Genomic DNA, 23,577 nt, shown 5'->3' with positions numbered 1-23,577 from the left:
CTTCAGATTCTCTGTTTCCCTCTCTCTCTGCCCCTCCCCCGCTCACACACACACACACACACACACACACTCTCTCTCTCTCTCTCTCTCTCTCTCAAAATATAAATATTTAAAAAAAATTTTTTTTGATGTTTATTTATTTTTGAGAGAGAGGGCAGAACGTGAGCAGGGAAGGGGCAGAAAGAGAGGGAGACACAGAATCTGAAGCAGGCTCCAGGCTCCAAGCTGTCAACACAGAGCCCAACGAGGGGCTTGAACTCACTAACTGTGAGATCATGACCTAAGCCAAAGTCAGATGCTTAACCGACTGAGCTACCCAGGTGCCTCCATTATTTCATTCTTTAATTACTGCCTTCATTTGTGTTAAGTAAACATTCTCTAGTGTAATAATTTAATTTCCCTTCTTGTTTACTTTAGTGTATATACATTTTTAGTTATTTCCTTAGTGGTTTCCCGGAGAAATAGAACTAACATCTTAAATTTCAATAATCTAGTTCGGGTTAATATCAATTTAATTATAATAGCATACAAAATCTTTGTCCCTATATGGTTCCATCCTTCTCCCCTTTTGTGCTGTTATTGTCACATAAATAACATTTTATACAGTGTATATCCAACCACATGGGTTTATAATTACAGCTTCATGCAATTGTCTTTAAATTAAGATAGGAAAAAGGGTTACAAACAGAAAATGCATTTATACTCTCTTTTATGTTTATGACCTTTACCAATGTTCTGTTTTTTCATGTGGATTTAAGTCATAGCCTAATGTTCTTCCATTTTTCTGCTAGTGACCAATTCTCTCAGTTTTTATTTTTTTGGGAATGTCTTAAATCTCTCCTTCATATTTGAAAGGTGTTCTGCTGAATATAGAATTCTTGTAGTTTATTGTTTTCTGGTTTGAGTATTGGGTGTTCTGATATCTCAGTTAAGTGGTTTTGACTGTAGCCAACAGAAAATCCTTTCTAAAACCGGCCCATATTATAAGGACAGCTATGCTCTCACATTATAAAAAACTCAGAGGTAGAGGAGGGTGGGCATTATGACTGCTCACCATTTTAACCATCTTGTCTCCCCCAGACATTCAGCACGATTGTTACTTCTCCACTCCCTTGAAATCAGGAAATCAGGTGTGGCCACGAGACTGACTTTAACCAAGGAATATGAGTAGAAGTGACATGTTCGTGGACGATCCGGTGTGCAGTGCCCCTCTTCTCCTTTTTTCTTTATGTGCGATGCCTAACAACATTCTAGGTGGTGGAGCCAGGTCCTTGGGTGAGGAGGATGACGAGTTGGGCCCCAATATGGACATATCACAGGAGTAACAAATAAACTTCTGTTGCTTTAAGGTTCGGCCGCTGTTAGGCACAGCAGCATAACTGTGCCTATCCTGAGTGATCTCGGGGGCTCCCAGCACAGAATGTTAGGCTTTGGATCCACATCTCAGTGATTCTCTCTGTGTTGGCTTCATGAAGTGACAGAGGCATTTTTGAGGATCCAGCTGATCCTGCCATCCTTCCCAGGGATTTCATAGTCTGTATCTTTGTTCTATATCCGGATTGCAGAGATCTATGAGAAGTGTTACCATATGTCATAATAAAAGTGCTTACAACATAGGGAAACTTTACTTTGCTTTATGTAAAAAGTACCTAGTTTTCACATATTCAGTGAATCCATTTGGAGATTCTTTCTAGTTCCTCCATACAGAGCAGATCATCTCCATTGTGACCTTGTTAAGGGCATTTCTCAGAGTCTGAAACATGGAGGAAACAAAGTAATATTGCCCCATCTGATGTGGAATATCCTATCAAACATGTCTTGGCAGTTTCTTTCAAGAGATTAACCTGTGCTTTTTATTTATTTATTTATTTTAAATATGAAATTTATTGTCAAATTGGTTTCCGTACAACACCCAATGCTCATCCCAACAGGTGCCCTCCTCAATTGCTCATCACCCTCCCCCCCACCACCCCCCATCAACCCGCAGTTTGTTCTCAGTTTTTAAGAGTCTCTTATGTTTTGGCTCCCTCCCTCTCTAACCTCTTTTTTTTTTCCTTCCCCTCCCCCATGGTCTTCTGTTAAGTTTTTCAGGATGCACATAAAAGCAAACACATATGGTATGTGTCTTTCTCTGTATGACTTATTTCACTTAGCATAACACTCTTTCCAGTTCCATCCACGTTGCTACAAAGGCCATATTTCATTCTTTCTCATTGCCAAGTAGTATTCCATTGTGTATATAAACCACAATTTCTTTATCCATTCATCAGTTGATGGACATTTAGGCTCTTCCCATAATTTGGCTATTGTTGAAAGTGCTGCTATAAACATTGGGGTACAAGTACCCCTATGCATCAGTACTCCTGTATCCCTTGGGTAAATTCTTAGCAATGCTATTGCTGGGTCATTGGGTAGATCTATTTTTAATTTTTTGAGGAACCTCCACACTGTTTTCCAGAGTGGCTGCACCAGTTTGCATTCCCACCAACAATGTAAGAGCGTTCCCGTTTCTCCACATCCTCTCCAGCATCTATAGTCTCCTGATTTGTTCATTTTGGCCACTCTGACTGGCGTGAGGTGATATCTGAGTGTGGTTTTGATTTGTATTTCCCTGATGAGGAGTGACGTTGAGCATCTTTTCATGTGCCTGTTAGCCATCTGGATGCCTTCTTTAGAGAACTGTCTATTCATGTTTTCTGCCCATTTCTTCACTGGATTATTTGTGTTTTGGGTGTGGAGTTTGGTGAGCTCTTTATAGATTTTGGATACTAGCCCTTTGTCCAATATGTCATTTGCAAATATCTTTTCCCATTCCATTGCTTGCCTTTTAGTTTTGTTGATTGTTTCCTTTGCAGTGCTGAAGCTTTTTATCTTCCTGGGGTCCCAATAGTTCATTTTTGCTTTTAATTCCCTTGCCTTTGGGGATTTGTTAAGTAAGAAATTGCTGTGGCTGAGGTCAGAGAGGTCTTTTCCTGCTTTCTCCTCCAGTGTTTTGATGGTTTCCTGTCTCACATTCAGGTCCTTTATCCATTTTGAGTTTATTTTTGTGAATGGTGTAAGAAAGTGGTCTAGTTTCATCCTTCTGCATGTTGCTGTCTAATTCTACCAGCACCAATTGTTAAAGAGACTGTCTTTTTTCCATTGGATATTCTTTCCTGCTTTGTCAAAGATTAGTTGGCTGTACTTTTGTGGGTCTAGTTCTGGGGTTTCTATTCTATTCCATTGGTCTATGTGTCTGTTTTTGTGCCAATACCATGCTGTCTTGATGATTACAGCTTTGCAGTAGAGACTAAAGTCTGGGATTGTGATGCCTCCTGCTTTGGTCTTCTTCAGTATTACTTTGGCTATTCGGGGCTTTTTGTGGTTCCATACATATTTTAGGATTGCTTTTTCCAGCTTCGAGAAGAATGCTGGTGCAATTTTGATTGGGGTTGCATTGAATGTGTAGATAGCTTTGGGTAGTATTGACATTTTAACAATATTTATTCTTCCAACCCATGAGCACGGAATGTTTTCCCATTTCTTTATATCTTCTTCAATTTCCTTCATAAGCTTTCTATAGTTTTCAGCATACAGATCTTTTACATCTTTGGTTAGGTTTATTCCTAGGTATTTTATGCTCCTTGATGCAATTGTGAATGGGATCAGTTTCTTTATTTGTCTTTCTGTTGCTTCATTGTTAGTGTATAAGAATGCAACTGATTTCTGTACATTGATTTTGTATCCTGCAACTTTGCCGAATTCATGTATCAGTTCTAGCAGACTTTTGGTGGAGTCTATCGGGTTTTCCATGTATAATATCATGTCATCTGCAAAAAGTGAAAGCTTGACTTCATCATTGCCAATTTTAATGCCTTTGATTTCCTTTTGTTGTCTGCTGATGCTAGAACTTCCAACACTATGTTAAACAACAGCGGTGAGAGTGGACATCCCTGCCATGTTCCTGATCTCAGGGAGAAAGCTCTCAGTTTTTCCCCATTGAGGATGATATTAGCTGTGGGCTTTTCATAAATGGCTTTTATGATGTTTAAGTATGTTCCTTCTATCCCAACTTTCTTGAGGGTTTTTATTAAGAAAGTATGCTGAATTTTGTCAAATGCTTTTTCTGCATCGATTGACAGGATCATATGGTTCTTATCTTTTCTTTTATTAATGTGATGTATCACATTGATTGATTTGTGAATGCTGAACCAGCCCTGCAGCCCAGGAATGAATCCCACTTGATCATGGTGTATAATTTTTTTTATATGCTGTTGAATTTGATTTGCTAGTATCTTATTGAGAATTTTTGCATCCTTATTCATCAGGGATATTGGCCTGTAGTTCTCTTTTTTTGCTGGGTCTCTGTCTGGTTTAGGAATCAAAGTAATGCTGGCTTCATAGAATGATTCTGGAAGTTTTCCTTCCCTTTCTATTTTTTGGAACAGCTTGAGAAGGATAGGTATTATCTCTGCTTTAAATGTCTGGTAGAATTCCCCTGGGAAGCCATCTGGTCCTGGACTCTTATTTGTTGGGAGATTTTTGATAACTGATTCAATTTCTTCACCAGTTATGGGTCTGTTCAAGCTTTCTATTTCTTCCTGTTTGAATTTTGGAAGTGTGTGGGTGCTTAGGAACTTGACCATTTCTTCCAGGTTGTCCAGTTTGTTGGCATATAATTTTTCATAGTATTCCCTGATAATTGCTTGTATTTCTAAGGGATTGGTTGTAATAGTTCCATTTTCATTCATGATTTTATCTATTTGGGTTATCTCCCTTTTCTTTTTGAGAAGCCTGGCTAGAGGTTTATCAATTTTATTTTTTCAAAAAACCAACTCTTGGTTTCCTTGATCTGCTCTACAGTTTTTTTTAGATTCTATATTGTTTATTTCTGCTCTGATCTTTATTATTTCTCTTCTTCTGCTGGATTTAGGGTGTCTTTGCTGTTCTGCTTCTATTTCCTTTAGCTGTGCTGTTAGATTTTGTATTTGGGATTTTTCTTGTTTCTTGAGATAGGCCTGGATTGCAATGTATTTTCCTCTCAGGACTGCCTTCACTGCCTCCCAAAGTGATTGGATTGTTGTATTTCCATTTTCATTTGTTTCTATATATTTTTTAATTTCTTCTCTAATTGCCTGGTTGACCCATTCATTCTTTTGTAGGGTGTTCTTTCACCTCTATGCTTTAGAGGTTTTCCAGGCTTTTTCCTGTGGTTGATTTCAAGCTTCATAGCATTGTGGCCTGAAAGTATGCATGGTATGATCTCAATTCTTGTAAACTTATGAAGGGCTGTTTTGTGACCCAGTATATGATCTATCTTGGAGAATGTTCCATGTGCACTCGAGAAGAAAGTATATTCTGTTGCTTTGGGATGCAGAGTTCTAAATATGTCAAGTCCATCTGATCCAATGTATCATTCAGGGCCCTGTTTCTTTATTGATCTTGTGTCTAGATGATCTATCCATTGTTGTAAGTGGAGTATTGAAGTCTGCAATTACCACATTCTTATCAATAAGGTTGCTAATGTTTGTGATTAATTGTTTTATATATTGGGGGCTCCCGTATTCGGCACATAGACATTTATAATTGTTAGCTCTTCCTGATGGATGGAACCTGTAATTACTAAATAATGCCCTTCTTCATCTCTTGTTACAGCCTTTAATTTAAAGTCTGGTTTGTCTGATATAAGTATGGCTACTCCAGCTTTCTTTTGGCTTCCAGTAGCATGATAGATAGTTCTTCATCCCCTCACTTTCAATCTGAAGGTGTCCTCAGGTCTAAAATGAGTCTCTTGTAGACAGCAAATAGATGGGTCTTATTTTTTTTATCCATTCAGATACCCTATGTCTTTTGGTTGGAGCATTTAGTCCATTTACATTCAGTGTTATTATTGAAAGGGGTTTAGAGTCATGGTGATGTCTGTAGCTTTAATGCTTGTAGTGATGTCTCTGGTACTTTGTAGTCCTTGCATCATTTCACTCACAGAGTCCCCCTTAGGATCTCATGTAGGGCAGGTTTAGTGGTGATGAATTCCTTCAGTTTTTGTTTGTTTGGGAAAATCTTTATCTCTCCTTCTATTCTGAATGACAGACTTGCTGGATAAAGGATAAAGGCTGCATTTTTTTTTTTTCTGTTCATCACATTGAAGATTTCCCGCCATTCCTTTCTGGCCTGCCAAGTTTCAGTAGATAGATCTGTCACTAGTCTTATTGGTCTCCCTTTATATGTTTGAGTGTGTTTATCCCTAGCTGCTTTCAGAATTTTCTCTTTGTCCTTGTATTTTGCCAGTTTCACTACGATATGTCGTGCAGAAGACCGATTCAAGTTATATCTGAAGGGAGTTCTCTGTGCTTCTTGGATTTAAATGCCTTTTCTTTCCCCAGATCAGGGAAGTTCTCAGCTATGATTTGTTCAAGTACACCTTCAGCCCTTTCCTCTCTCTCTTACTCTTCTGGAAGTCCTAATTATATGGATATTGTTCCGTTTCATTGCATCACTTAGTTCTCTAATTCTCCCCTCATACTCCTGGATTTTTTTAATCTCTTTTTCTCAGCTTCTTCTTTTTCCATAATTTCATTTCTAATTCCCCTATTCCCTCCTCTGCCTCTTCAATCCGAGCTGTGGTCGCCTCCATTTTATTTTGCACCTCATTTATAGCGTTTTTTAGCTCCTCATGACTATTTCTTAGTCCGTTGATCTCTGTAGCAATAGATTCTCTGCTGTCCTGTATACTTTTTTCAAGCCCAGCGATGAATTTTATGACTATTATTCTAAATTCTTGTTCCATTATGTTGCTTAAATCGGTTTTGATCAATTCGTTATCTGTCGCCACTTCCTGAGTTTCTTTTAAGGAGAATTCTTCCATTTCATCATTTTTAATAGTTCCTGTGGTAGCTCCAAACTGCAGGGCACTTCCCCTGTGCTGTCCAGAGAAACTTGTGTTGGTGGGCGGGGCCACAGTCAGACCCGATGTCTGCCCCCAGCCCACCGTTGGGGCCACAGTCAGACTGGTGTGTACTTTATCTTCCCCTCTCCCAGGGGCAGGACTCACTGTGGAGTGGTGTGGCCCCTGTCTGGGCTACTTGCAGACTGCCAGGCTTGTGGTGCTGCTTCAATGGGATCTGGTGTATTAGATGGGGTGGATCGCAAGGTGCACAGAGGCAGGAGGGGCAGGCTTAGCTAGCTTTGCCGATGGTGGTCCCCTGCAGGAGGGGCACTGCAGCACTGGGAGGGAGGCAGACCTGTCAGAGGGATGGATCCACAGAAGCACAGCGTTGGGCGTTTGTGCAGTGCAAGCAAGTTCGGTGACGGGAACTGATTCCCTTTGGAATTTCGGCTGGGGGATGGGAGAGGGAAATGGTACTTGCCAGCGCCTTTGTTCCCCCGCTGAGCTGAGCTCTGTCCTCCGGGGCTCAACAACTCTCCCTCCCGTTGTCCTCTAGCCCTTCTGCTCTCCGAGCAGAGCTGTTGACTTTTAACATTCCAGATGTTAAGTCCTGCTGGCTGTCAGAACTCACGGAGTCTGGCCCCTCCGCTTTTGCAAGCCTGACTCGGGGGCTCTGCCTTGCCCAGTGGGCTGCCCTTCCACCCCCCCACACCCCCGCCCCCCTCCCATCAGTCCGTGTAGCATGCACCGCCTCTCTGCCCTTCCTACCCTCTTCCATGAGCCTCTCATCTGCACTTGCCTCCGGAGAGTCCGTTCTGCTAGTCTTCCGGTGGTTTTCTGGGTTATTTAGGCAGATGTGGGTGGAATCTAAGGGATCAACAGGATGAGGTGAGCCCAGCGTCCTCCTATGCCGCCATCTTCTTCTATAGTTTGCTTTTTATTTTTTTAATGTTTATTTAATGTTTATTGTGTGTGCATGTGTATGTGGGGGGGGGGAGAGAAAGGGTGGGGGAGGGGCAGAGAGAGAGGAAGAGAGAGAATCCCAAGCAGGATCCGTGCTGTGAGCATAGAGCCTGATGCAGGATTCAGTCTCACAAACCCTGAGATCATGACTGGAGCCGAAACCAAGAGTTGGACGCTTAATCAACTGAGCCACTCAGGCGCCCCAACTTGTTCCTTTTTAAGAAAAACTGCGTGATGTGCAGGACAGTGACGCGGGGTTTTAATAAATCTTGTAGGGTGTCCTTATATCCTAAAGTCCTCCAAACATTTGCCAAGTAAATCAATCAACAAACTTTCGGGTGTTCAATTACTAACACTATACTTATAATTCATTTCTATCTTAAAACCTTTTCTTTTCCCCCTTATTGGGTATACATGTACTTCATAGCTTTCAAAGTCGTGAAGTCTTTTTGTGTGTTAGCTTTCCTTGGCTTAGAAGTGAAATGGAATCGAAAGTTATGCAGAAACTACTGACAGCCAAATGCTAAGAATATCTAGTTAGGTTTCTTTGGGTTTCTTTTATGGCATTTACTGTTTGCTTCTTACTGCACCTGACGCATAATGATTTATTGAACAAATACTAATCATTTTTATAGGCTTTTGCACAGATGTTTCTCTCATGGTGCAAAACTGAGCAAAACAGCCAAAGTCGAAGAAAAATGTTGACAGTTAATTGCATTCTGTATATAATGCAATTACTGCCATCAGCAGGTGGCAAATGCACTAATAATGTGAAGTTTTACAAGTCAGCTGTGCAATTGGAAGTAGGGGGCAAAGTTGCTGCCATTTCTCTGCTGGTTGACTGAGCCACACGATTGAATGCCAAGCAAAGAGACTGTTCAAGTTACCTAGAGAAGCATCATTTCCAAAGCCAATTTGTTGACAATGGAACTGAAAACAGGGATGAGTGGAATTTGATATGAAGAAAACCCTAACATCTAGCCATAGCACTGTCCAGCAGAAATACCGTAGGGACCACATATGTAATGTAAAATTTTCTAGTAGCCACGTCAAAAAAAAAAAAAAAAAAAAAAAAAGTAAAAAGAAGCGGATGGAATTGTTATACTAGTATATTTTATGTAACGCAATGTATCCACAGATTTATCATTTCAACATGTAATCATTGTGAAAACTTGTTAATGAGATGTTTACTTATTTTTGTAGACGAAGTCTTTGAAAGTCAGTGTTCAAAGCATACATTTCAGTGTGGACTAGCCACATTTCAAGTGCTCAGTAGCCTCTTGGGGCCACCAGACTGGAACACTCAGGCAAGCACACCGTTACAGGAATTGGAAGGTGAGATGATACTCTCTAGGGAACACCATAGCTACCGGGGAACATGACCACCTATTTGCTAATGATGTTCAGAGCTACAGCCCCAAATCTTAGGTATAGCACCTTTACATAGTGCCTTTAAGTCGATTTTTTAAAAAATCTCTTTTAATGTTTATTTATTTTTGAGAGACAGAGTGCAAACAGGGGAGGGGTAGAGAGAGAGGTGAGGGAGACACAATCTGAAGCAGGCTCCAGGCTCTGAACTGTCAGCACAGAGCTGGACGCGGGGCTCAAACCCGGGACAGGGGAGATCATGACCTGAGCCAAAGTTGGACGCTTAACCGGCTGAGCCACCCAGGCGCCCCTAAAGTAGATTTTTTAATGATGTACTTACAAGAATTATTAAGTTTATATAACGAGATACTTTCTTTGTAAACCTACTCAGATTGCAGGATGCAGAACAAAATTATGTTTAGTAAAAGTCGAAGTGGGTTTTTATGCATCTCTGGGTGGAAAGAGTTAAAATTACATCTTGAACCACTGTGTCTTACTACTTCAAAAGCAGTCTCAAGTTTCCGTCCATAGCTAACTTAGAAATACTGTCCTTGGGGCACCTTGGGCGGCTCAGTCAGTTGAGCTTCCGACTTTGGCTCAGGTCACAATCGCATGTTTCCTGAGTTCGAGCCCCACGTGGGCTGATTGCTGTCAGCACAGAGCTCACTTCGGATCCTCTGCCTCCCTCTATCTCTGCCTCTCCCTTGCTTGCACTCTCTCTCAAAAATAAATAAAACACTAAGAAGAAAAGAAATCCTGTCCTTATTTCCGTTCCTGGTGTCAGCTTAGGTAAATGAGCTCTTTGCTATTCTTCCCAACTCCCTAGGAGCTGTAGGGCTGTAGGTGACTGTGGCTGGTATTGGAGTGGAGTTGCCGGGACTGGCGTGGCAAAGGAGGCGTGGCACAAGTTCATTATCCAATTTGTTTGGAGCCAACTCATGTTCTGGTTAATTTACTCTGATTCCGCTGAAGTCACAAGTCCAACACATGACCACTACGCTTCCCTTCAATGTATTGCTTGGCCAGGCGCGATCCGTTCCCTGCTTCGTGACTTTCCGTTACTTCCTGAGCACGTCCCCTCGCCCCCCCCCACTATCTCTGCCTGCCGAGACAGACACCTAGCAGCCAATTCCTCGGCTGCTGTTCTGGACGATCCAGACTTTTCTCATTCACTGGTTCCCTCTTGCCAATGTGGACTGCCAAGGGAACCAGCCTGTCAGTACAAGGCCATCCGTCTTTTCAGAGATGTAGGGGCTACACTAAGACAGGACCCCTGGCACCTGGCCATCCACGTGCTTGAGAAAGTCACTTCCCCTTTGATAGCCCCAGTTTGCTGTGAAGTTAGCCCCAGTTTGCTCATCAGTGAAGTGAGAAGCACGGGGCAGATGATTTCTAGGTTCCTTCTGGCTCAAACAATACATCCATCATTAACAGGTGAAATTTTAAATTCCGATACAGCCAGCTCTTCCTTTGAATAAGGTACTCCAGTCTAGGATATGCCCTCCTGACATTATGTTAGCCCAATCAGGTAGGAGCTTTCTAGAAACTCTACTTTCTGTAACATTTCATGGATCGGGTGTGGGTGTTAGGGGAACGCAGGACATTATGTGTATACTTGTCTGTAAATCTGGATATTAGCAGGGGCGCCTGGGTGGCTCAGTTGGTTGAGCGTCCGACTTTGGCTCAGGTCATGATCTCGTGGTTTGTGACTTTGAGCCCCACGTCGGACTCTGTGCTAACAGCTCAGAGCCCAGAGCCTGCTTTGGATTCTGTGTCTCCTTCTCTCTCTGCCCCTCTGACTTGTGCTCTGTCTCTCAAAAATAAATGTAAAAAAAAATTTCTTTAATGTCGATATTAGCAATTATAGAACTTCTACATTTGAATAAAAAGAAAGCTGTTTATAGAGTTAAAAATTTTTCCTGTGCTTTTTAAAAAGGATTCTTTCTATTTAAAAACTTGTCATCATAGGCATTTGAGACTTACAGAAGAATATGCACAGCATTATGTATAATTTATGACAGAAAATAAACACCACGAGGCCAAGGTTCCGCTTTAAAATTGGAACACTGTCTATACACCTTCATATCTGCCTCTCTCTCCTCTCCCGTCACCCACTTTTCTAACCCCACTGCCCTGTACTTTGAATATTATCATTCACCTGTTTTTGAAATCTATGTTTTGCATATGATACCACATATGCAAGGTATCTTATGTTATTTAGTTTTGCTTCTTTTTGCAGTTTACACAATGATACGGAAACAGTATATCATCCACAACTTGTCTCTCACCCAATATATTATTGTCTCTGGGAGTCATCCAAGTACAGTTTACTTGTATAGTTCATTCTTTTTTATTGGCCTAAAAATCTACTATGATAGCAAAATACAATTTATTTGGCTATTCTTTTTTTTAAACGCTTATTTATTTTGAGAGAGAGAGAGATCGAGAGAAAAGAGAATGAACACAAGTTGGGGACGGCAGATAGAGAGGGAGAGAGAATCCCAAGAAGATTCCCCAGTGTCAGAGCAGAGCTCAACGAGGGGCTCGAATATTATCAATGCTAATAGTTATATGTACATCATTCTGAGTTTTCTCTAAAATGGTCAAATCGCATCATCTATGAATGACGACAATTTTGTTTCTATCTTTCCAATTTCTACGCCTTTTGTTTCTCTTTCTTATCGTACTATTCTGGCTAGGATCTCTAGTAAAAGGCTGATAAAGAGCAGAGTAGAGCATCTTTATCTACTTTCTGATTTTTAGGAAAATTCTTTTAACATTTCATCATTAAAAATGTGAGCCCGGGGCGCCTGGGTGGCTCAGTTGGTTGAACGTCCGACTTCAGCTCAGGTCACCGTCTCACGGTCTGTGGGTTCGAGCCCTGCGTCGGGCTCTGGGCTGATGGCTCGGAGCCTGGAGCCTGCTTCCGATTCTGTGTCTCCCTCTCTCTCTGCCCCTCCCTTGTTCATGCTCTGTCTCTCTCTGTCTCAAAAATAAACAAATGTTAAAAAAAATTAAAAAATTTAAAAAAATGTTGTAAAAATAAAAAAAATGTGAGGTTTTTGGTAGATAACTTTATACATTTAAAAAATATCTCTTATTTTGATGAAAGGTTTTTTTTCTTTAATTTTAAAGGGGTGTTGAATTTTATACAGACATTTTTCTGCATTGTTTGAAAAGTGGTCATTTAAAAAACCTTAATGGGTTAATGCAGTATATGATATTTACACATATTTATATAATCCAAGTTAATTATAGCACTGTCTATAGGTCACATTTCTCAAAACCTATTTCTTTTTGGTCCAAATCTTTCTATCACAGTGGTCCTAAAATTCAGATTTCACTATGAAAAGTATGTGAAATGTAACGGATAAGTCAATCATACCTCCTTTTAGTTTACATAGTCCCCTTAGTAATGTCAGACCATTGTACTTCTGGAAATAAACTGAAGTTAGTTGTTTCCTGTTCCCAATATTCATAATTTTGTTCATGAACGAAACTGACTTACAGTTTTCCTCTTATAGTGATTTTTTTCAGGTTTGGGGATTCATAGAATGGTTTGGAATCCTTCATAGAATTCCTTTTGTTTCCCCCCAAATTCCTGAAAAAAATTTGCATAAATTTGGAACACTCTGTTTTGAAAGTTTAGCAGAATTTGTCTATAAAACCTTCAGGTCTTGGCAAATTCTTTGTGGAAAGACTTTTGTTTTCCAGTTAAATTTATGTAACAGTATAGGAATTTCTTTTTGGTAAATTATACTTATCTAGAGGTTTATTCACATGGTTTATCTTGCAAATCATCCTGTGTTCATAGAAAGTGGGTCTACCTGAAGATTTCCTAATGTTCTTGGAAGAGCCTTTATGTAGATACATTTTAGGTGATTTTTTTGTTGTTTTCGTTTTTACAGGTGACATCTGCTCACATTCTGGTCAGCTAGGCAGTTTATCAACTTGTGAATTCAAATGCAGTTCAGCCAACTGTCACTTCAACAAATTTTTCTAGAAACACTTTTTGGCTCCTCAAACTGTCTTAGACTTTTAATAAGGATATGTGGGGTACTTCTTAGCCACCCCACCCCACCCAATATACTCAAATTTATAGTAAATATAATTGATAGTTTGATGATTTAGCATCACAAAATACCCCCTGTTATTATTTTGAATTTGGATTTTATGGCATGATGGTGCAGCTATAAAAAGGCATTTAAAAACAAAAAAATATAAACAACAGCAACAACAAAACCTTAATTTAAAAATCTATTTTTCTTTTAATATTTTGTCTTCTGAAATTTATATGAGTAGAAATAAAAAAAAAATTCCTGTTAAGTGTGAACCTTCTGGATAATCTAGATTTCCACGAAAAGACTATGTAGAAAATGAAGTTAACTCTTAGATCTGTCAAGAGAACAGATTATAGTCCCGTAAGTAATGGACTATCTGATTTGTTAAAGACTGTCCACTTGTTAACCACATTCAAGGCCACATGTAACCACAAGTGGTAACACTCACCTTAGGAGTGCATTAAGAGTGTGCAATAACAGCCTATAATTCTGAAGTGTTAAACTGCCACTTGAAAAATGGAGCATATTGATATTTTGAAAATATTTTGCAGGAAGAAACTGTTTGTTTAGATTCTGAGGCAGATGAACATATTAACTGGTTCCAGCAAGAATATATGAAGACAGAAAAGGACTGGGGAGAAATCGATAAGAGAATGAGCCGGACTTTGGAAATAAGAAGAAAGTTGATTAGCAGCAGAACACCTCTGAAGGACATTCTTAAAATGTTTCCTTTCTTAAAGTGCCCTTATCAGGTATCTTTATTTGCTTATAACACCTTCTGATTTTAATGTCCAAATTGATTTTTCTCTTTTCTTTTGGAGTGGAACAGAACTATGTAGCAAGATGGTGGGTGTGAATCTTGGTAGGGTGTGTAAGGCTCCACGGGCTACAACTAGGACCATTACAACTAGGTAAGAATTTCTGGAACATGCACTGCCTGCCTTCCGCTTCAAAGATCTCTCTGTCATTACACGTATTGTGGAGGCTGGGAGACCACTACTTAGGGCTATTTTGACAGTGTGAAACATTTTCCCTTTGCATTTATTTATGTATTTTTTTTTTAAAAATCTTAATGTATTTTATTTTTTAATGGTTTCAGGAATAAAATCTAGAGATTCATCACTTACATATAACACCCTTTGCATGCAGTTAGACAATCAAGAACGTTTACTAAGGAACTGTTAATATGCAGCTTTGCCCAATATCTATTTCCTTTATGATTCCCAATCATTTCATAAAGTGGTTTTAAAATACATAAAGCTTAATAGGTAACTCCAATAACCTTCCATTTAGTTTACCTAAGGTGGCCATTAAAGGGTCCCATTACAATTTTAGTGTAATTTTATCTGTAGTACATAATGAAAGATTCACCCAAGATTTTAGCCAGTATTACTTAACAGTAATAGCCAGGAGGCTTTGGCTATTAGAAGAGTATGCCACATTGACAACCTGCATATTGTTTTAAATCAAAACCATTTCCAACTGAGAGCCTATAAACTTCTTAAATGTAAGCATCGTATTTTAAACATCTTTGTATAAGTTCTCCAAGTGCCTAGCAGAACAGTCTCCATGCAATACAAATGAACAGTTGATTTTTTGGAATGCTGTGTGAATTAGTGGATGATTGGTGTCTCGGTCTGTTTGGGTTGCTATAACAAAACACCATAGACTAGATGGCTTATGAACAGCAGAAATTTACTCCCCATTGTCCTGCAGGTGGGGTAATCCAAGATGAAGACACTGGTAGTTTGGTGTCTGATGAGACCCTGCTTTCTGGTTCATGAATGGCATTCTCTAGCTTCTCTAACTTCACGTGGCTGAAGGGGCAATCTGGCTCTCTGGGGTCTCTTTTGTAAGGGTGGGAATCCCATTCATGAAGGCTGCATCCTCCTAACCAGGCCCTTCTCAAAGGCCTCACCTCTTAATACCATCACACTGAGCATTAGGTTTAACATAAGAATTTGTGGGGTGGGGGATAAACATTCAGTCCGTAGCAGTTGGTAAGGCTGCTGTGGACGCTGGAGTTGCAGCCTTACGGGTCTTCACTGGAGTGCAGCCTGCACAGGTTTGTGATTAAAATACCTAAGCTATGGTTCAGCATCCTTTCAAAGAACGATAGATGAGAGTGAGTCTGAATGGGGAGTGGACGGTGGATTTTAGACCTGAGACGGGCTCTCATGCTTTGTCTTAAGTCTCTTTTTCTCCCAACCCTTCAGCCATCTCACCCTTTATATCCAAAATATGGATTGGAATATGGTTTTTGTAATGACTGTACTACTTAATGAATAAAGTTGACTATTTTTTCAAACAAAAGACTTGAACGGGGGGCACCTGGGGGGGCTCAGTCGGTTAAGCATCCGACGTCGGCTTAGGTCATGATCTCATGGTTCATGGGTTCGAGCCCCGTGTAGGGCTGTGCGCTGACAGCTCAGAGCCTGGAGACTGCTTCAGATTCTACGTCTCCCTCTCTCTCTCTGCCCCTCCCCTGCTCGCACTCTGTCTCTCGCGCTCAAAAATAAATATTAAAAAAAAAAAAAAGAGTTGAACATTTTAGCTTTCTTCAGGGAGTACCTCCCAAACTAAGCCTTGTGTGGCCAGCTGGGATTTACAAAATTTGTAAAACCCTTGTCGTGCTTCCTAAAATAAAAGCAAACTTAACCTTACTTACAAATACCCAGTTAACGAACAATCCCTATAGCCGGACGGCTGCTCCTGCTCCAAACTATTCCCACCGCCACTTGTTGCTACTGATACTACCATTGTGTAGTGCTATGAACTTAGGGAGCTTATGGCACAGGTATGGCCGAAGAGAAGTGGCCAGTGTAGGACACTGGACCAAGGAGTTTACATGGACCCTTCATCACCACCTGCACTCATCAATCTCCTCCTGTGAAAACACTGTCTTTCAAGAGAAAGTGGGATGCTAGTTAGACACTAAGATTTCAGCCCTTGGTCTGATCATTGCTATAGAAGTATTATGGCTCTAAAATTTCTCACTGAACAAAGCGAGGATATATACTTTTGCAAAAATGTGTGTGTGTGCACACACACGTACACACATCTGCATCTGCTTATGTATCTATACATAAGTATTAAACACCATGAGTTCACATTTATACCTTCAATTCCAACCCAAACCACAGGGCTTATTCTAACCTACCCTCTTTCCATACATTCTCTCTTCAACAGTGAGAAACCTGACACCTATTACCCTCAATGTATTCACTTATTTCTATTGATCAGTCTTCAAGTTCATGAACCTTTTCTTTGCATTTTCCAGTATGCATTTCCCTATCCAGTGATGTTTGCATTTCAGTAAATGTTATTTTCAGTTCTGAATTTCAATTTGGTTCTTTTTTGATTTATATCCCGTTTCTCTGCTGAGATGCTTCACGCCATGATATGAAATTCGCTGGTCTTACCATGTTCCCCACCATCCCAGCTTAGTGGTCCACTGAGGGTTGGCTGGTAACAGAGCCTAATGGGCATCCCAGTTTTCTGATAACTCCTTCTGGACCAAATTTTTGGGCAACTGATGATCTACCAAAATGTTCAAGAAATGAGGAGACCCTGTGGGTAGTATGTAACTATTCTTTACAGAGTTTTAGGGAGAGTGATGATTAAATTAATTCCTACTAGTGTGAGTGATGATAAATGGTCTTATAATGCCACTCTGTCAAAAAAAAAAGCAGGGAGGTGGCAGTGGTGGTAGAATTCTCAGAGGGAGAGTACTTAGGCAGTGGCAGGAAAAGGTGATGTTGAGTGAAGGGGTTTCCATATAGGTAAACTGGTTTTGCTGTCACTTTGTAGTCAGATCTCCTACACTTACTTTTCACCACTTACTCTTGTTTCTAAAGCTCTTCCCTTTCCCTTTAGAATGCTATGGTTAGGTATTTTTTGAAGGTTTGCTTCCTAAAATCTAACAATTTTCTTATTTTTGCCTCTTGTTGGATACTGCCTAAAGAAAGAAGACCCTAGAATCTTAGCTGATCAAATAGCCAAAATATGCATACAGAAGTTGGAGCCCTCATTTAGTTGAGCCTGCATGCAAAGTTTTAATTCTATGGGCATAGAAATTTGCCACATCCATTATTTATCTTTTCCTATTTACTTCAGCCTTGCCTTCTTTTTTCCTCCTGTCATTATGTCTTTATTTCTCCACTAAAGCTACTCATATATCTTGTATAGATTTTAAACTAGCACTCAAAGTTCAATATAATCCTAAGGAGTTATTTACTTCCTTATAGTCAGTACATTAGCTTTTCTTGTGGTCTTTTTCTTCTTTTTTCTAGATGTTCAGAGAATTCCAGCTTCTTACAAGAACAGATATTTATAAGAAAACAAGGCACATTTTGGAATCCTATTCGGAAAATATACTGACTTCTTTTTCAGTGGTGCACAATCCAATCAATATTGCATTGCAAGAAAAACTGAAACAGCACACAGATGAAGACATGTTGAAACGTTAGTAAACCTGGGGGTGGGGCAATCTAGTCAGTTACCTGTTTAATTCAGGATAGAGAAGCTCTGTTTTGGAAATAAGTAATTCAGTGAAACAACACACAGGATAGAAAAAAGAACTTCTCAAATAGGAGGAGCCTAGGTACAGAATTAAAAGTACACTTGAGGGGTGCCTGGGTAGCTCAGTCAGTTTAGCATCTGACTTCAGCTCAGGTCATGATCTCGCGGTCCATGGGTTCAAGCCCTGCATCGGACTCTGTGCTGACAGCTCAGAGCCTGGAGTCTGCTTTGGATTCTGTGTCTCCCTCTCTCTCTGCCCCTCCCCCACTCATGCTCTGTCTCTCTCTCTCTGTCTCTCTGTCTCTCTCTCTCTCTCTCAAAAATGAATAAACATTAAAAAGTATTTAAAAAAAAAAGTACACTTGATTTGGTAAAATCCTATTTAGGGAACTAGTAACCTGTTAATTTCATAATACAATCACAAGGTAAAGCATGCTAAAATCTTCCTGGGTGATGGACAGAGAGTACAGGACTCTGATCTTCTCCTGGCCATGATCTGGAGAGCGGGACATGAGACATAGATTTTTATTCGAAAAGGATGTTGGTTAAATGGTTGTGAAACACTGGTCCAAGAAGACTGGTTTGTTCTCTGTAGAAGCAAATGATTAAAAAAAAAGTCCACATTTTAAGACTGGCTTTGCTTATAATTGGTAAAAGCTTATTTTTACTTGGACTTTAAGCATGTTTACTTTGGCAGATATGAAGATGACAGCCACATGTTTGCTCCTACCAGATGTTTTTGGGGACGATCCCAGTCTTTTTGTCATCGTGAATGAGAAGGTATGTAGTATGTCAATGATTGGGTTTGACAGTTCATGTTTTCATGTGATCATTTATTTGAATGCAGGGTGGTGGCCCCTTTTGAAGTATGGTTTTGTCATATTTACCAATACGCTGCACAGCAACAAGCTCATTTATTGTAACACCACGGTTAAATTGAGGCACCTTTATGACTTAGCTATTTTCCATATCACAGAGTGGTGACTCCATTATCTATTTTTTTTCAGGTGCAAGTGTCCACACCCGTGTTAGAAGTCAAGAACCCTTTCAACACTGATGTCTGTGAATTTTCTTTGTATTTAGAAAAAGAGAAGCTCACGAAGGTGGATGACTGTGTTACAGCCTTGGCTGCTCTCATAGCTGCCTTCCATGTATTTGGAGTTGAGTGTCCAAGAGGACTGTCCCAAACCCTCAACTTCCTAGAGACGTTGATTTTTGACATGCACAGTCCCCATTTTCCTTCTATGAAAGAAAAGGAAAAGGAAATAGCGTTTCGACACCCACTTACCTAATGAGATGCCAAATATTGCATCAGAATTGATTTCTAGGGAAACCTAAAACTTTGCAAAAAATTGTTTTGACTTAGGGTTATGGTAGAGGTAGGTATTATCTTGTGTCTAAGGATGCAAATGAATCTCAGTACCTTCTTTCTATACACTTAGACACTTGAAATTCTTTGTGAAATTCTGTAATAAAATACTATTTAAGAGCAGTTTCTTTTGATTCGAGTTCTAAGAAATTCCATAGCCCAAGCTACACTTTTTTTTTTTTAATTTTTTTTAACGTTTATTCATTCTTGAGACAGAGACAGAGCATGAACGGGGGAGGGTCAGAGAGAGAGGGAGACACAGAATCTGAAACAGGCCCCAGGCTCTGAGCCGTCAGCACAGAGCCTGACGCGGGGCTCGAACTCACAGACCGTGAGATCATGACCTGAGCTGAAGTTGGACGCTCAACTGACTGAGCCACCCAGGCGCCCCCCCCCACCCAAGCTACACTTTCAAGGGGGCATTAGTTTTTGAAAGGCCCTACGTTTCAGATACACTCAAGTCCTTCAGATTAGGGTATGACATCTTACCCTTCGCTCAACGTGCCCAACTTTGGAAGACTTAATGCTCAGGAGCTGTAGATTTGTGGCCCGTGGGCACATACTCCCCACTTCTTTCCCCCTGCTTGCCTGGCTCCAGGCATTTTGGTTTCCTTCGACCACGTTTGTTGAGAACCAAGGCTGCTTCATTCCTGAGCTCTTCTTACTGCTTGCTGAGCTCACTGGCACGGGTCCTGATCACCTGTGACTTGTGTAGCCTTCCACTGCTCCCCTCTCTTGACATGTAGTGATGGCCCTGTTCTGGTCTCCTCAAAGTTTTTCCTTTTCTCTGGCTTTGACCTCCGGTGTTGGTGTCTGTCCTGGCTGCCGCTCAGGTTTGTCTGGGTCTATAATATGGACCTGGCCTTTCTCTGCCAGAACCTCTTGGGCACCAGTTTCTAGACTCGCTCTCCTGCCCATCTCAGAAGTCCAGGTCCTGGTTCCTCATCCATCCAGCCCAGAGTCCCATGTTATAATTCCATTTGTTCTGTTCCTAAAGATGGTGCATAAGTAAGTACTTCTTAGGTCTGGCAAGACCTAAGTCAAGGTCTGACTTCTTAGGTCTTGCTGTACTCTTTTCAAGTACTTTATAAGGAAAAATGATAACACTATAGTTTCAAGGTGCCTGCTCCTTGATATCATCACCACAGTAGCATCATAACCTATCAGTTTTGACAGAACAGATTGATTTAGAGACTGAAGAGATCTAAGTGTGCTAATACTTGGCAATGTGATGAGCATTTCTGGGGTTACTTCATCAAATTATTTTCTTTAAAGCTTAAGAAGGGGTTTGTATGAATTATTCAAAAAATATTTTTATGACCTACATCTCTGGAAATACTTATTCTGCAAATATTTATTCTAATATCTTTTTCTCTATAAGTTCTATTTATTAAAATGCTTAAGTCAGTGAGACAGAAGATGAAATTTCAATCAGCTGCTCCCCTTTACGATGACTGTTGACTAACTGCTTCCATGAGACTGGACAGGCAGAGGACCAATTTGATAGATGTCATTTTCACATAAACTAATCCCTATTCCATGGCTTCCACTTATTCCATTTCACTGGAATGTGCCTTTAGTTCCTTACGAGCTTTATTTCCCTAAACCTCCCCCCACCTTTTTTAGTTTCACAAGCTGTCTTATTCTTCCTCTCCCAAATGAATTTACCAAATTCTTAAAGATTCCTTTCCTTAGGAGCAACACAGTGTCTGTGGCTAAAGGTCAATGAAAACTTCTCTTTGTCTCCACAGGCTGGGGAAGACAGGTAGGGGGTGGAGCCACAGGAACACTGCAGTGAGGTCTGGCTCTAAACGTGACAGACATGAGCTGACCATGAGGGCAAATCCACATTAAGCTTTATTGTCTGTTTCATTGGTACATCTATCCCCAGTGCCCAGCATGACCTTGCCACTTGGTAAATTTTCATATTGCTTCACTAACACAACCCTATTTTCTTTGGAGCCTGGGTCTACTGAATCTAGAAGTTGCAAAATGGCAGCCTGTGGTCATATTTCAACCTGCAGACGGGTCTCATTTGGTTTACACAGTGAAATTTTTTAATGTCTTTAGATGGGAAGGCCCTATCAATTTCTACATTCCCTATCCCTCTGTTTGCTTTAGCCCAAGCCTGTGTCTCTCACTTCAGGGACCTCCCTGTCATCATGGTCCTATTTCCTGTGTGAAACCTTAGACTACATCCCAGGGAAGGAATGGTAAAAAGGTTTCCCCTACTTGAGGTACACTGTTCCACCTAAGGATGCTTAGAAGCCTTGCCTCTAACATATAAAACCTGCTGCTTAGAATGAATATTTTAAATAACACTTAAAATTCTCTTTGTTAAAACATGCTTTAAATGAGAAGGAAAAAAATCCCCAATAGGTGTGAAACCTACTTAACCAAACAACTTACTTATTTACTTAGGTACTTATTTATTGTCATTCTTTGCATCATCTGGGACATAACTTGACAACTTTGAATCCTGCAAATACATCCCCCATAGCTTTGTAATGCCCAAATCTTTGACATTGTTCCTGCTCTCATGTGTCAGACAAGCTTTCGAAAAAAAAAAAAAATCATACATGTGTAAAAAAAGTATCTGCAATTAAGATTTTATTTCATTCGTGTCAGATATAACAAGTGCAACTTGAATGTACAAATTCTGAACAAAACAAAAAAGAAAAAAAACAACAACGAAAAACTTATTTCAGCAAATTCATGCAAAGAAATAAAAGGGAGGCTGCAGATACCATGGCCTTTTGAATGCTGACAAATGCAAAGGACCACTAATAGACTCCCAACGGGGGACGTCCCAGGAAGTCCCACATCAGAAAAAATGAGAGCAAGGAAGGAGAGAGGTGGAACTTGCCCCAGAATTCAGACAGCATGCTATGAACTGACTACCGACTTTTATCTTCGCCCTCGAATAAATGGCCAATCCTAGAAGTAGACATTGTCTCCAAAGGCTAATAATTTACCTTTTGTGTTGGAAAGGCGGTCTCACGAAAGAAACACTACAGCTAGCAGTTTATGGATAATCCAGGGCTTTCATTTAAAGTGCATCTGTATATTTACAGAACTTAGGGGAACCGTTCTACAGAGAATCTTTCCAAAACGGAGGTTCTTGAATAACTGCTTTGGGAAACCCCCTCCTGGATCTGTGAGCATTTACAATCTTTGTGCTGACTGGTGTTGCTCCCTCACACTCCGCCCTTTCAGTAAAATCCACATACTCTCTCTTCGGCCAACTCTAAGAAAACCTTTGGGTCTGGAGGAAGAAGATCTGGGACAGAGCTCTTTATGGATTAGTGTTTCCATCAACAGAATGAGCCCTTCGGCCCCGAAAAGCACTACAGTTACGTCATGGACAATCGGAGAGAAGCTTAAGATCATCTCATAAATAGTTCAAGATCCTTACAAACAAGCCCCCCCCCCACCCCGCCCCCAATGTAATTGCATATTCCTTGGATACCACTGGACTCTTGTAGATACACAGGGCACCACAATGTAGAAGCCTGGATGCCATTCAAATACATCACCTAATTTATTTATATATTTTATTTTTCAATTCCATTATTTATATACACGTTTTTGGTAATTATAGTAATGATGCTGGTGAAAAGTAATTTAACATTTCATAATGCGTGCAAAAGTAAAAACACTGATTTAGAGAAAAGTAATTTTTTACATCTATTCAGCCCCAACAGATTATGACAAGCAGTTAGGCAATATCATGACTTGCAAAGTTATACTTAGCATAATGTTGCAGTTCAAAATATGGCACAGAATTAACAATACAGGTAACAGTCCCACTGGCTAAACTTGGCCAGGTCTTGACTAATTTGGTTTAAGTTGAAGTTGGATTATATAAAAAGGTTTCTGAAAGTACTGAAAAAGAAACCGTGTACATGAAAGAGGACTCAACAATGTTTACAAAATGCCAAAAGTTCTTATCCTGACCCCCCCTTTACCATAAATAATTAATGAAGTTCCCTTTCCCTCCCACCCCTCCCCCAGCCTCAAAAAGATTTACAAAGATAAATTTAGCTCAGTGAACAGAACCAAAGGATGAGTGCTCTTAGACAGTACCTGGTTAAAAGCTGAAGCACTTTCATAAGGATTCATATATATTGTCTCTTGAGGAATATAAATAATCTGATAGCGTTGCTCTTTTGAGTTTTGGAGACTTCTCGCTTAGGAGTTATAACTGTCCTTGTGCTTTGAATAAAACATGAGCTTTAAAGCAGAAAGCTGATGGTATTCAAAATTCACCATCTTCAAAGTTCATTGTGAGAGTTCTTCTCTGCAGCTTTGAACATCAGGATAGAATTGAAAATTTTGAGAGCAGGTCCCAACTTAATGCTCATAATTTTAACAATGTCTGTTTGGGTCATGAGCAGAAAGGCTTCTCCATCAATTTGCTAAAAGGGGAG

General features: G+C 40.2%; 2 protein-coding genes across 4 annotated transcripts in view; one reads left to right on the top strand and one right to left on the bottom strand.

Annotated features, from left to right (window-relative positions):
• Positions 1-19,957, top strand: part of SAMD3 (sterile alpha motif domain containing 3) — a 56,858-nt gene extending 36,901 nt beyond the window's left edge. Inside the window, exons 7-10 of the mRNA XM_049654339.1 lie at positions 13,809-14,009; positions 17,550-17,721; positions 18,476-18,558; positions 18,786-19,957. Of these exons, the coding sequence (XP_049510296.1) occupies positions 13,809-14,009; positions 17,550-17,721; positions 18,476-18,558; positions 18,786-19,070 (741 nt within the window). The 3' untranslated portion in view covers positions 19,071-19,957. The remainder of the gene's footprint in view (positions 1-13,808; positions 14,010-17,549; positions 17,722-18,475; positions 18,559-18,785) is intronic.
• A 1,767-nt stretch (positions 19,958-21,724) lies between these two features.
• The window catches only part of L3MBTL3 (L3MBTL histone methyl-lysine binding protein 3), a 128,711-nt gene continuing 126,858 nt past the window's right edge, over positions 21,725-23,577 (bottom strand). For all 3 annotated transcript variants that reach the window (XM_049654334.1, XM_049654336.1, XM_049654338.1), the window contains one exon: positions 21,725-23,565. In XM_049654334.1, coding sequence (XP_049510291.1) covers positions 23,422-23,565 — 144 coding nt within the window. In that variant the 3' untranslated portion in view covers positions 21,725-23,421. The remainder of the gene's footprint in view (positions 23,566-23,577) is intronic.

Source organism: Panthera uncia, assembly GCF_023721935.1.
Source record: "Panthera uncia isolate 11264 chromosome B2 unlocalized genomic scaffold, Puncia_PCG_1.0 HiC_scaffold_24, whole genome shotgun sequence".
Classification (NCBI taxonomy): Eukaryota; Metazoa; Chordata; class Mammalia; order Carnivora; family Felidae; genus Panthera; species Panthera uncia.
Note: the sequence above shows the minus strand (reverse complement) of the source record. Positions and strands in the feature narration are given on the sequence as shown.